Below are 12865 nucleotides of genomic sequence, written 5' to 3'. Positions count from 1 at the left end.
TTCCATGTTTCTTACATGTGGTCATTGGTTCTTTGGCAGAGACTTTATTTTCCTCCCTCACCTCCATGTTTCTTAGTTTAAGATCAACTTGGACAAGAGAACTCAGTGCTGTCATCTAAATCTTCAGTATCTCTCCTTGTTCCATGAATTAGGTGCCTCACAGCCTTTTTGTTTAAAAATATCTCCTTAAAATCATACTGATAATGGGCTACTGCTGATTGAAGAGCTACCACTGGAATGTGAGCAGGATGCAAGAGTTAAATGACTGATTTATTGGTGAAATACAGGTTATTTGTTCCAGTCCATCACTGAGATGCTGAGGGAACTGCTTTGCCAAACAGTCCTTTGCCTATCACCCTTGACCATTGATTTCTTTGGATAAATTAATGTCTCTTTCTGTCACTTCCAAGTGTAGCTGGAATTTTTATGTTTTTTTAAACGATCCCATTTTTATTCTTTCTCCTTCTTGCCTTTTTGTTTCACCAGGCCCCAATGTTTTCCTGGTCCAGGCTAAGAGATGCTGACCCTGTTCTCCGGTGTGAAATGGCCTCTACTGGGGAGGTATCTTTTAGATTTGCTTTTTTTTTTTTTAAACCAAGTTGACTTTAAACATAATGAATCTTTGAAAGTGATTTTATTACTGCCTGAATCGTGATGGCATCTGTTGCTTCTTCAGAAAATCGAAAACATCTTTCTTAGCTGTAAAACCCACAATGTCCTGGAAAAGCCAGTTTTTTCAGCCACTGGATGTCCCTCTTTACCTGCATGTCAGTTCCCTGAGTTGGACTTGGTCGATGTGACAGCCTGAAATGAGTTTATCTGGGAGCTGTTGGGTTCTGGGAGGCTGTTTTGTGACTCATGTGCTTCATATCACGACAGACAAGTGGTGACAGCTCCCAAGCCCCATGGACACTTGCTGCAGCAGCCACATGGAGACTCCCAGGCATGAGTGGTTGGCCTTGGGGTGTGCCAGTTGCTTAAAGGCAGGAGAAATGTGTGGTGTTTTCTTGTTTCCTGGTAACCATCAGGACATGTCCCAAGGTGTGAAATGAAAGGAAGAGACAATGAAATGTGGTGGCTGCAGGGATGAGCCTGGGCAGCTTTCCCCGCTCTTTGTGCAGCCAGGCTGCGAGGTGCCGCTGGAATGTCTCCTGGTGTGGTTATGGCATGGTGTGAGGGCACAAGGCTGGGCATCTTCCTGCCCAGGCTCAGCACCCTCACCCTCACAGGCACAGGCTTCCATCCATACCACCTGAAGCGTCACTGACTCATGTAAAACAAAAGCTTTCTTTAGGAGTTATTGCTGAGCCATCAAGGGAGTCCATAGATACACCCAAACGATCTTCAAATTTTATGTGTTCTGTTACTTCTAGAATGAGCTGCAGTAGCAAAAACCTTATTCTGGGCCAGAACACCCTCTTGGAAAGTGATTAAACACTGAGGCAATTTCATCAGACTTGAGTCTGCTGTACCATCCCTAGGCAGGTGGCAGAGGCTGGGCTGCTGCGTTGGATGTGAGCTTGGGCATGTTGGAAGGAGCTGCTTTCATTAAGAAATACTTTCCATTTTAGTATGAAAAAGTACTCAGATACAAACTAAGAACAGCCTTAGGTCTCCTACATCTCTCCAGAATTATTTTATTTGACTCTTCATAATGTGCTGGAAATCAGTATTGCAGAAGATTTCCTTTCAGTATAGTTAGTGGGCAGAAAAAAGTCAAGTGATCTCTGTGACTTCCTGATTTTCAGAACAAAATTGAATACACAGACAACCTCCTCACCAAAAAAAAAAAGAATAAAAATGTAACTAGGGACAAGAATTATTTTTTGCTGGGCTTTATACAGAGTTAGAGATTACCATGGTCATAAAGGAGGGATTATTAACTTTTATGAGTTGGAAAGATCCATATTCACAAATGCCATAAAGTGTGACAGTTATGAAAGTCTTTCTTATAGTGAAGTGAGGATAATAACTTGCTTTGGGTAAAATGCTCAGTTATTCCTCACAGACATTTTTCACACACATGGCTTGATCTGGGCTCGAATTTGTCACATCTGTCTGGCAGAGATTTATTTTGCTGGAAGCCATGGTTCCTGCAATAGGAGAAGACACAGTGCTGGGGGTCTCTTTGAGGATTGTGGCGGTGGACCATGCCATAATGATAAACCTCTTCTGGCAGGCTGGAGAGCCTTCAAGGGAGGCTCTGTCTGTCACCCTAATAAGTCCAGGAATATAGAACACATAGAAACACATAGAAAACATAGAAGACATAGAAGATAGGTACACTGTATCATGTTTTCATGACTTTTTTTTATCCCTTCCCTTGTGGGATTTTTTTTGTTTAGTTGTTCATTTTTTTTACTTCAGCAGATATGGCAAATCATCATTTATTTTTCACGAAATACTGGTTTCTGCTCACTATATTCTGAGGCCAGGAATGTGAGGGCTCACTCTGGGATGGGAAGGACCATAAGAGGAAAATGGGAGAGCAATTCTCAATTAGCTCCTTTATCCCATCTGTATATGTTGGTAGATTTGTTATTTCAAAGAGAAAAATCAGTGACAGTTCCTGCTTCTGATTGTTTTTCAACAAGTGTGGAGCTGACCAAAAAAAAAAGTGAAGGTTGGTTGGGTTTTTTTCTTTCTAAATTTTCACAAAAGCTGATGCATTCCACTTTTTGTCACCAGAATTTCAGATTTTGGTTAGGAATGCAGTTCAGCTCTTTCAGGAGGTTGTTATCATATGATAGTCTGTAAGCAACCGAGCTCCACATCCAGTTCTGAATGCTGGAGGGCTGCTAAATGGTTCTTACTGGTTTCTTCCTCAACTGTTTCTTTAAAATTAAAATTTATTTAAAAGAAATTATTATGAATTGCCCTGATTGCTTTGTTTTTAAGTAAATACTGAATTTACTTGAATTTTGTTCATCTGTGGCCTTTTAATGGAGAAGAATCTTTATACCTTGTGGTTTTCCTTCACAAGAAATGCCAGGAGTCCACCAGAGCACAAACACTGCCTTACCCTGGTTTGCAGGCACACAGAGGAACGTGCCTGCGTGCACAGCTCTCACTGGTGTCTAAGCCTTTTATAGTGTTAAATAATTTGCAACGCAATCCCAAACATTGGAGCAGAGGCTGCGTACAGCATCCCAATAACTTAGCAGAATCAATTGTTACTCCTCGGTGAGCTGTTTGAAACTAACGCGTTGCTGCTTCCTCCATTATTGCTTCATTAAAACGGCGAGATTTGTCCGCAATGATTTTCTGATTTATTCCATTCCCCGTGCCTGCAGGCTCTGTGCAAAGCAGTCTGACTTCTTCACTCAGAAACAAAAGATCCTCTTGGAAAATGTCATGCCTGTTTCTTTTTAAAGCAATGTTTTTGGGTTGGTTTTGGTTTTCCCCTCATGCATTCTTTGTGCCTTTCTGCAGGTTGCGTGCTTTGGGGAGGACGTGTACTCTGCTTTCCAGAAGGCTCTGCTTGCCACAGGGTTTACATTTCCCAAAGAAGGAATTTTGATTGGAATCCAGGTGAGTTCTAAAAATCAAAGCTAAGAAAGCACCAGCACAGAGGAACTGATGTGATTCTGGCCACGTTTTTATTCTGGCAAGGATGTGCAATAGCAATCATTCCATCCACACTTGCCCAGGTCGTGCAGTGGAAATAATTCCATTACGAAGAGTTCTTTAGCAGACTTTTCACGTATTTATACATAAAAACCCCCAAGAAATTCTTGTTCATTGGTTCTGCATTACACAATTCTTAGTATTCAGTCTTCTATTTGTCACTGATTCCTTCACCTTTGATGCTAATCTGGTTCTCATTCTTTGGTTCTCTTATAAATCTCTTCCCAGACCAGGTGTCTCCAACCACATCGGGGGTAATGTCTGTTCATGTCCATTTATCTCCTCTGTATCTTCTGGCTGCTTCCAATCTGGAGGCGTTAAACTCTCAGAACTTAGGAATCTTCTTTATGAAGCCCATCATATCTCACACAGTGAAACTCAGAGCCCCAGTGAACAGTCTTTTGAAGAGAAACCCCGATTGCCTACTCCCTTGTCAAAGGCAGACAAACCCCTGACTAAAGTTCCTTAAAAAATTGAGAAGTTGTATAATTTCCAACAAGTCTTCACCCTGCCCCTCACTTTTCTGCCATCCCTGTTTGATGACTGTGCACAGCCAGTCTTGTTCCCTACCCTACAGCTCCTGTCAGCCAGAAGTAACTCAGACAGGAAGAGCCAATGCTCTGTTTTTGTCGTGATGTTTCTGGTTTCCACACTTTGCTAGAACTACCTCCTCTAAGGGATTGCCTCTCAGACACAGACTCTGCAGGTGCCCTGACTCCATGCTGGACTAGAGCCTGGACTTTGGGGTCTCATCTCTTGCTGTCATCACTGAAAGTTGCTCTGAGTGACAGAAAGTTTAAATGATGCCATTATGGGAATGCTCTCCAGTGCAATGGGTTCTGCAAAGAGCCTTTATGTGAGGAAGTTACCGATGGGTTTGCCTTAGGAACAGCCCTGCCCCTTTCACAGGCCTGGATCAGCAAGGAGGCTTTGTATTTCAGGATGGACAGGGAGCTAGGCAGAGAAGAAAAAAAAAGTCATGGTTCTTTATCAAGGAATAGTTACTGACTGCACAAGGTGCTGAAATCAGAGAGAGTTGTAAACTTTGGGATGTTCCTCAAAATTCCATACGCTTCCAATACAACTAGAACATTCTTGGGCCCCATAAAACCACCTGATTGCTTCCTGCCATTTTCACATTGTGCTAGCAATAAGCTTATGCTCTACATGATTGCATAAAGCTGATAAAACAAAACCTTAGAATAGATGAATTTTCCTGTCAGACAGCTGGGGTGTGAAAAATGTCTTCGGCTGTTTGTGCCAGCAGAGGATGTGAAGGAAGTGTGTGAAAAGTGGCCAGAAAGGAACGTGACTTCTGCTAACAAGGATTGCTGCTGAGTCCTTAAATGTCAACATATATACACACATCTGGGATGGAAGCAGTTGCTCTAAGTTACCTCTAATTAGCAGAAAAAGTGCTTGCTACCTAGATAAAGTTTAAAAGTTTAGTATGAAGCTCTGGTACCGTATGTCTACTGTACATACTGCACATCTTAAAACAGCATTTAGAAAAGGAGAAAAGCAAAGCCAGAAGGAGAAAAAAGGAGAGAGACCAGTGTTTAAAATTTAAGTGTATTTTCCGGATAGCAGCTAAAGGGGAATGGGCAGAAAAAAAGTAATTTTAGCTATGGAAAGCATTCATGTAAGTTCTGTGTCAGTGCCTGTTAAACTGAGCCAAATGTTCTTTGTATAAAGGTGTTAAGAAAAAAAAAAAAAAAAAGAAGAGAAAAAGAAAAGATAACACAAAGCCAAAAGCTCAACTCCACAAACCTTTTGAAAGTAATAAGATTTAGTCCTTTTAATGAGTGGTTTACGGTTCATTTTCTTGCAAAAGAAACTTAAAACTAACAGATCAACCGCTTCAAGATCTCTCTGCATCTCAGCATATTTCTTCTACAATTAAACTCCAAATCAAGAGGTGTAAAGTCGATTCTGAGAACTGGAATTGTCCCTTTCTCAGTCTGGAGATTGTCACCTATGTACTTTTCAATGGTCTGCTTTGAAACAGGGGGGAAATAAAGCCCTGTGAGAAGGGAAGGTTGAAATGTTGACCTTCACCTCACACGTAGACTGTAGGTGGTCTTTGAGTATTTGGCTGGAAAAACGGGGAGTCCCTCACTGCAGAAACAAGAGGCACGAGGAATGGGGCATCAGCCAGGCTGTGAACTCATTGAGAAAACGAAACCATTCTCGTTTCAATCACAAACATGAACCCACCTGCCTCATACAGGCAAAATTGTTGGGGTATCCTCACAGGGAAACAGTCTCACAAGGACAGACAGCACATAGCCTCTCTCGACCATCACTGAGTGTTTCCAAATGACAAGATGATTTCTGCAACCTGTTCTGGTGCTCTGGGGGCTGATCATTGTCAGGAGCCCCCCTTGGCTGTCTCTGAGGAAGGTGCTGTGATTCACCAGCAGTAGAGGGTGAACTCAAAGCACACCCCAGTTTTGAAGGCTTCATTGCTTCATGACTAGCGCCTTGCTCTGATTTTTGGACTGGATTTTTATCTATTGCACAGAGAGAGAAATAAGAAGCAAAATGGTCTTGAATTCTGCTTCCCTCCAAAGCAGCTAGGCTCATATTTCAGTGATTTGGTATGCTGCACATTTGTACCTTTGCTATTAATCATGTTGAGGTAGAGGACACTGCCTTCTTGAAGGTAAAAGTCAAATGGATATAGTTAAGTGGAGAGGGAAAGCTGTTTTCTTGCAAATGTTTCTGGGGTGTTTTGCAAATCGAGGGTCAAATGGTACTGCTGTGATCTGCGGTCCAAACTGAGCCCAGTATGGCCAGCAATGAACCCACCTTGCTGGGGAGCTTGCCGCCTGGTGTGCAGTTCCAGTGGGTATCCTCCTGGGGCCATGCTGAGCTGTGGATAACCAAGTTATCATCCCCAAGGTCAGTGCTCCTTGACATCCAGGGGACAGCCCAGGGCAGGCTGGAATTGTGAGCCCGCTGGGCTGTCCCCCAGCTGTGAGCACTCAGTGACACTGCACAGGTCAGGGATCCCCAGGATCTGAGAGCTCTGGTGCTCTCCCAGGGGAGGTGGAGTATGACTTCTGTGTTAGACAAATGAATCTCTGTTGGTTTATGTGAGCTGATAACCTACCTCTTCCCACAGGCAGGAGAAATCTGTGATGCTGAAATTGGCCATTATGTAATTTATATTTATGCCAAAGGAGTTGAAAAGCTAGGGGTTTTTTTTGCTGATTGAGCTATTCAATGATATCTCTGGGATGGAGTGCATCTGTCTTACTTTTATGCTGGTGACCACAAGATGCAGAAAGCATTGACAGAGTATTTTATTTTTAAATCCTGGCACTCCAAGTCTGTCGTTTGAAGGTAACCTTCTGCCTTGGTTCCTTACATACCAGAATTTTTGCATCCTCCACTGTGAATTTGGATGCAGAATTCAAGATTATCACAGGAGGTGTGTTGGCTTCGTTTTGGGCTGGATCTCAGTGAGAACTGATGTGGCTGTGTGGAACAAACTAAGGATGTAGCCCTTTACAAATAGCGAGGCTTGCTGGAAAACATGAGGGGTTATAAGAAATGGAACTTTTCAGATAAAGGGGGAAAAAAAGCAATTCTCCTACAATAAATACCTTCCACTAAGTAAATCTGCTTGTACTTTTCACCTTTAGTAACTTATGGTTTCTTACACAGGTTATTTCAGCCAGCTTGTAAATCTGAGGCTGCTCCGATGCAAGCTGACAGCTGTAATGTCTTTTCATAGAGAGGCTGTTTTATGTGTCACAAGTGCTCAGTACATGTTTGGTAGAAGTTTATAATACTATTGTGAAAGCCAACACCCCTGACCAGAAGGCAGAACCGTTCTCTCTGACTGGGAAGCTGCCAACCCTGTCACATTGTATATTTATGTTTTCCAGCTAATGTACACAACGAGATGGCTTTCAGAATGAGTGCTCAGAAAGAAAAAAAAAAAACCCAACCCTGTTTAGTCCTTTTCTTCTGAGGAAATTGTTGGCCCTTCAGGATATTGCTCTCTCATCCATAAAGGTTAAGCTATCAGTAGCTCCAGCAGGAACAAGGGAGCTTGTAATAATCTTACTTGCAAATGTGTGTAAGACCAGACCAGGCTAAGGTTAGAAGCAAGGTTTGGCTTGCCTTGGCAGTGAGAAAGGCATGTGTTGCCTGTGATATTTGCTTTGCTGTACCTTCGACATCCCAAAGACTCTTAGGGTGATACTTTCTCTCACCTGTTACTCTAAAACAGCTTGTTCAGGTTTCAGATGTCTACAGGAGGTTGTCTTATCTTTCTAAATGATGTTGAATCTGGAGATGCATTACGAGACAGTCTTTCAAAGGTGCTGTAAGTCAGGCATTCAGGTCCTCGTGGGAATACGGCATCCCACTCTCCTGACTCCATTTCCATATGCCCACAGGACTTAGAAATGAGCTCACACATGCACAAGCTCCTATTTGTGTGAATGTGCAGAGCATTCAAAGGCAGCCCAAAGCCTGTCCATAAACGTTATCTGCCAGAAGAGAAAGCAAATGTTAGAGCAATGATTGAAAATATATTTAATTAAGAACTGAGAAGGCTGCAGTTGGTGTATTTGAGAAGGCAGTTGCCCAGATATTTAATATACAGTAGTAAATCTTTAGTGGTTGCAGTCTGACTTAGCATGGGAACGCTTACTCTGGTGTAACAAAATATGTCTTAGCTCAGAGGGACTTGGGCTCAGGATCCGGACAGTTGTCCTGGGAATGGTGCTGTACATGCACAAAGCAGACATTTCTGTCCACGCACACACTCAGCACAGAAAGGTGTATTTGCCTCTTAGCACAGTGTGGAGGAGCTTCATGTTGCCCAAAAATGTACTGTTCCAAACCCTACCTTTGGTGCTATATCTAAAAATTTTCCTTTTTCAGAAGTCCTTCCGCCCCAGATTCCTCAGTGTAGCTGAACTACTGCATGAGCAAGGCTTCAAGGTAGGTGGTTCCACTTGGTTAAAGCTGGAGAGCTTTCAAAATCTCAAATGTCCTCAGCCTGCTGCAGGAATGTTAGAGTTTCTTTGGAGATAGAGAAAAAAGGGTGTTTTCAATGTACACCAGGGAGTTTTGGCTGAGTGATCCATGAAGTCAGCAGGTACCACCCAATTAAAAGTTTTTATGATTGTTTAACTGAGCATATGGGTCTGTTGTGAGGGCAGGAGCAACCCTGGCTCTGCTATCAGCCTGCAGCCAAGATGGGCATTACAAATTCCCCCAGCTTCTCCGAGAAACAAAAATGCCAACAGGATGCCATGTATGGCAGGAGACAAGGAAAGAAAAACCTTTTGTATGGAGTATACCTGTATAGTGCTACATTTTCAGTGATACAAGCTGCAGCTACATGAACTTTGTGGTGTTTACATCACTTTTGTAACTCCTCTGTGTTATTTTGCATCCATATCTCTATGGAAAAGCAACACAGCCACAGAAGACTGGTGAGAGTTCTACTTTTCAAAACTTAGCACTAGGTATTAAAAAGAAAATAAACATGGCAAAAAAAAATTACAAGTAATTGAACTTAAGCCCTATTGAAAGTCACAGGGATTTAGGTTTTCCTAAACTGCCTCACTGCTTCTGAAAGTGCTACTACCATTCATGGACTATCATCCATCAGGAAATCACTGATAACAGAAAGTTGGGAACGTTGTTCTGTTCCCTGTGTGTCTCTCTTTATGGAGAGCCACCATTTTTATGAAAAACGCCCTCCAAAACCAGCTCTGACAACAAGGCTATGTGTTGGGTCAGGCCCACGTCAGTTCAATGAGAAGTTTAGGTATTGTGAAGTACGCAGTAAATAACCCTTTTGTTCCTGGGACAGCTTTATGCCACAGAAGCAACCTCAGCCTGGCTCAATGCTAATGACATCCCAGCAAATCCTGTGGCGTGGCCATCACAAGAGAGCCAGAGCCCGAGCCTCCCTTCAGTCAGGAGGTAAGAGAACCACCCACCTTGGCAAATTTGTCCTTACAATCCAGGACAGCAAAGGAAAGGGGCAAATTGCTGCTCCTGTTGAGATCAATGGTAGAGATTTAATGGGACTTGGAATTCAATCCAAAAGTTTTGGTTTATCTGATTCTGTCTGGAATTGCCACAGCAGGGAGGTTTCAGCTTAATGAACATCTCATTGAACAGTCCTGTTTAGCACGGCTTAGATGTATTGCTCCATGTTATATTTTCATACAAGGACACATGAAATTTGAATATTTAGCCTCTTAATGACAGTCAGCCATGCCTTTAACAGAGTTGTGCTGAGCTGTATCAAGGCTGAATATAGCTTTGCATTGCTGACTAGAACTGAAATGAGTCCAAACTCCTGAATAAAGCTTAGTGCCTTAACCCTTCAACCCTTGTTTCTTGAGCAAAGACTGAGCTCAAATGACATTTTTCAGTGTTGCTTAGCTGCATGCCTGTGCTGTTCATCAGAGGTTTTCATTAGGAAGGACACACTGTCATACTGTCTTGTGCATTGTCTCTTCAGGCTGGTGAGGGATGGGAAAATAGATCTGGTGATTAACCTGCCCAACAGCAACACCAGGTTTGTCCATGATAATTATGTGATCCGGAGGATGGCTATTGACAGTGGGATTGCTCTGCTCACTAACTTCAAGGTACTTCCCATCTTCCTCTTTCTCCTCTAAGAGCCTTCAGAGCTTCCAAGCCCTTGTGTCCATAGATTCCTGTCTGTTTGGACCCTCGTTATCTCTGACAAATAACGTATCTGAAAATCCTGACAACACAGTGGTTTAAATGTAGCTTCTTTTTGCTACTATACAAAATGGCATTGCTCTGAGTAAAACAAAACCAAATCAAACCAAACAAAAGAATGTAAATTCTGAAGTCCTGAGTCCTGCACTGTGCAGCTGAAATTGTTGCTGCCTCATTTTCACTTCACAGCAAACATCTCACACATGGTCACATGTAACATCTTTAGATTAGACATGGGAAGCATTTTTTAGGGGAATATTATCCGGGTGTGGTCCTTAAACCTTACAGCAGGATGTAGCTGTGCTTTCTTGAATGATTCTTGTGTCAGTCCAGTTCAGAAGTGCCATCCTAGTGGAATTGCTGCCTGTCCTGTTGCAGTCCCAGTTGCCAGTCATGGGTTTGTAGCTCCTGACAAACCCCTTTCACACACTGATATGGAACAGATATGAGGTAATGCAAAGTGGGACTCCTGCTGCCAGCAGTACCTTCCCTTCCTTTGCAAGTGGCTTTGACTGTCACAAAAGAGCCACATCTTGGTCTCATTAAGCACAGCAGCCAAATTCTCACTGATTTTGGTGGACACTGACATGGAACCCAGTGACTTGAACTGGTGTCCAGCTGTTCAAAATCTTCTGCTGTGACTGGAGTGAGTGGAGAGCAGGGAGAATGACAAGCTGAAGGTTCACAGGATAATGGCCAGACAGGATTAGCAGGAATGGGGGATTGAAGACACATCCTTCGCCTGCTAGCAAAACACGTTCTGACAAGCACAACAAGGGTCCCCATCCAAATTTTATTACCACACCTGCTTGATGCCTTTCACTGAACTGTTTGGATTGTAGAGTTTTAATCTCTGAGCTTGAGAGAGGAAAACAACCCTAGGTCTATTTACATTTGGGCTGTAGTGGAAACAACAGCTCTCATGGGACAGAGCTGTCTTGCAAGGGGCACATTTGCATCTCTGCAGCTGGACACGCAGGCTCCAGAGGGCTGGAGTCAGCTCCTCTGCACAGTCACCTTGAAATTGGCATTGATTTGGATGAACTCAAGGACTGGACCTGCACCAGGAAGTTTCAGGGTGACACGGCAGAAGTGTGGAGCCTGCTGTGTCACACAGCCTTTGCAATGCTCAGTCCTCTTTTTTTCTATTGACAGGTGACAAAGCTTTTTGCTGAAGCTCTCAAATACTCTGGGAAATTGGACTCCAGGAGTCTCTTCCACTACAGACAGACTGACAGTGGAAACACTGCATAGAACTCTCTCCAGCCTGCAATCTTACTGCTTCTGGTGCCTCAAAAGAGAGGGGATTTCAGATCATCCACCTAACTATCTTTCCATGTATTTTGCTTTTGCTTGGTCTTCTTCAGCCTGCAGATTTGATGGGAGAATAAGGCTGCATGTGTGTGTCCTAGAATTGCTTCCGAGTTCCACTCAGTCCTTCAGGCTGTTATCATTACTATTTTTTACATTCTCGTTCAATATTGTGAATTCAGGTGGCTCTCCCTGTATCATAAAGACTCTCAGCCTTGTTTCGGGCTTCAAAAGGGGAGAACTCCCCAAAGACTTCCACATGTTGCTGTCCAACATTTTGTGCCATGATTGTGGGCATTAAAATCAAACCCTGTGAAAATGAAGTGAAAGTGTTGCAGTGCTTTACCTCCTCCCGGTTAAAATGACCCTTTCATTTTCATTCCCACCTTCTCTGCTGCTTTTTCAGCTCTGGCAGCACCTTCAGCTGCTGTCTGTGGAGCAGATCCCTGCTGTAGCATGTGGGGTGTGTCTGTCCGTCCTTGGCTGTGTGCATGGCAGAAGATTTCAGCAGCTCTGTGGCCAACAGCACGCACATGCAGCGCCTTCTCTAAACCTGTCCCAGCTAAGGAACACGTGTGTGTCTTGCTTTGCCTGTGCTGCAGTGTGAACACAGCACATCCAGGAGCTGGGTGTATTCAAAGCTGGACAACTTCTCTGATACTTACTGGAGGAAGCTGAAGTGGAACGTTTTCTTCCGGCCACACTCAGCCTGCCTGAGATTCCAAATCCAAGGCACTGCCAGCCTCAGGTACCTACCTCTTGTTACATCCCTAAAAACCTGCAGGCCCTGCCAAGAAATACTCCTGCCTGTGGTGGTGGAGCTGGCTACCACCTAGCAGGGCTTTTTGAAGCTATCTACACTGCAAATAGTGCACTTAAGTTGGTGTGGATGAGATGAGCAAACCTGGGCTGCTTCTTGTGTGCGCTCCCAAGTTCCCTTGAGTCCTAAGAAGCTGTGAGCGTGGAGAGAGAATCAGGGTGAAGAGGTTTTCTGTTTGATTTTTAATTTTAATTAATGCTGAAACATATCAGGAAGGATATAAAATCTGATGAGAGGTGTTACTGATATGCAGCAAAGGTATGAGCGGAGTCTGTGATGCCTTTAATTACCAAAGGACTCTCTGAACCATAAGGGTCACCTGCCAAGACCAAATTTTGAGCCAGACTTTATTTCTGGTTGCCATCCCAAGTGCTCTTT

At 43.4% G+C, this 12865-nt stretch overlaps 1 protein-coding gene across 1 annotated transcript in view; it reads left to right on the top strand.

The window, feature by feature from the left end:
* The window catches only part of CPS1 (carbamoyl-phosphate synthase 1), a 179740-nt gene extending 167766 nt beyond the window's left edge, over nucleotides 1–11974 (top strand). Inside the window, exons 37-42 of the mRNA XM_066189456.1 lie at nucleotides 487–561; nucleotides 3433–3531; nucleotides 8530–8589; nucleotides 9470–9582; nucleotides 10130–10259; nucleotides 11512–11974. Coding sequence (XP_066045553.1) covers nucleotides 487–561; nucleotides 3433–3531; nucleotides 8530–8589; nucleotides 9470–9582; nucleotides 10130–10259; nucleotides 11512–11610 — 576 coding nt within the window. The 3' untranslated portion in view covers nucleotides 11611–11974. The remainder of the gene's footprint in view (nucleotides 1–486; nucleotides 562–3432; nucleotides 3532–8529; nucleotides 8590–9469; nucleotides 9583–10129; nucleotides 10260–11511) is intronic.
* Nucleotides 11975–12865: the final 891 nt, after the last annotated feature.

The sequence above is a fragment of the Chamaea fasciata genome, unplaced genomic scaffold, assembly GCF_029207755.1.
Source record: "Chamaea fasciata isolate MVZ Bird 193981 ecotype frontalis unplaced genomic scaffold, bChaFas1.0.hap1 SCAF_8, whole genome shotgun sequence".
In the NCBI taxonomy this organism is placed as follows: Eukaryota; Metazoa; Chordata; class Aves; order Passeriformes; family Sylviidae; genus Chamaea; species Chamaea fasciata.
The sequence above is the reverse complement of the archived record's forward strand: the minus strand, read 5'-3'. Positions and strand labels throughout refer to the sequence as shown.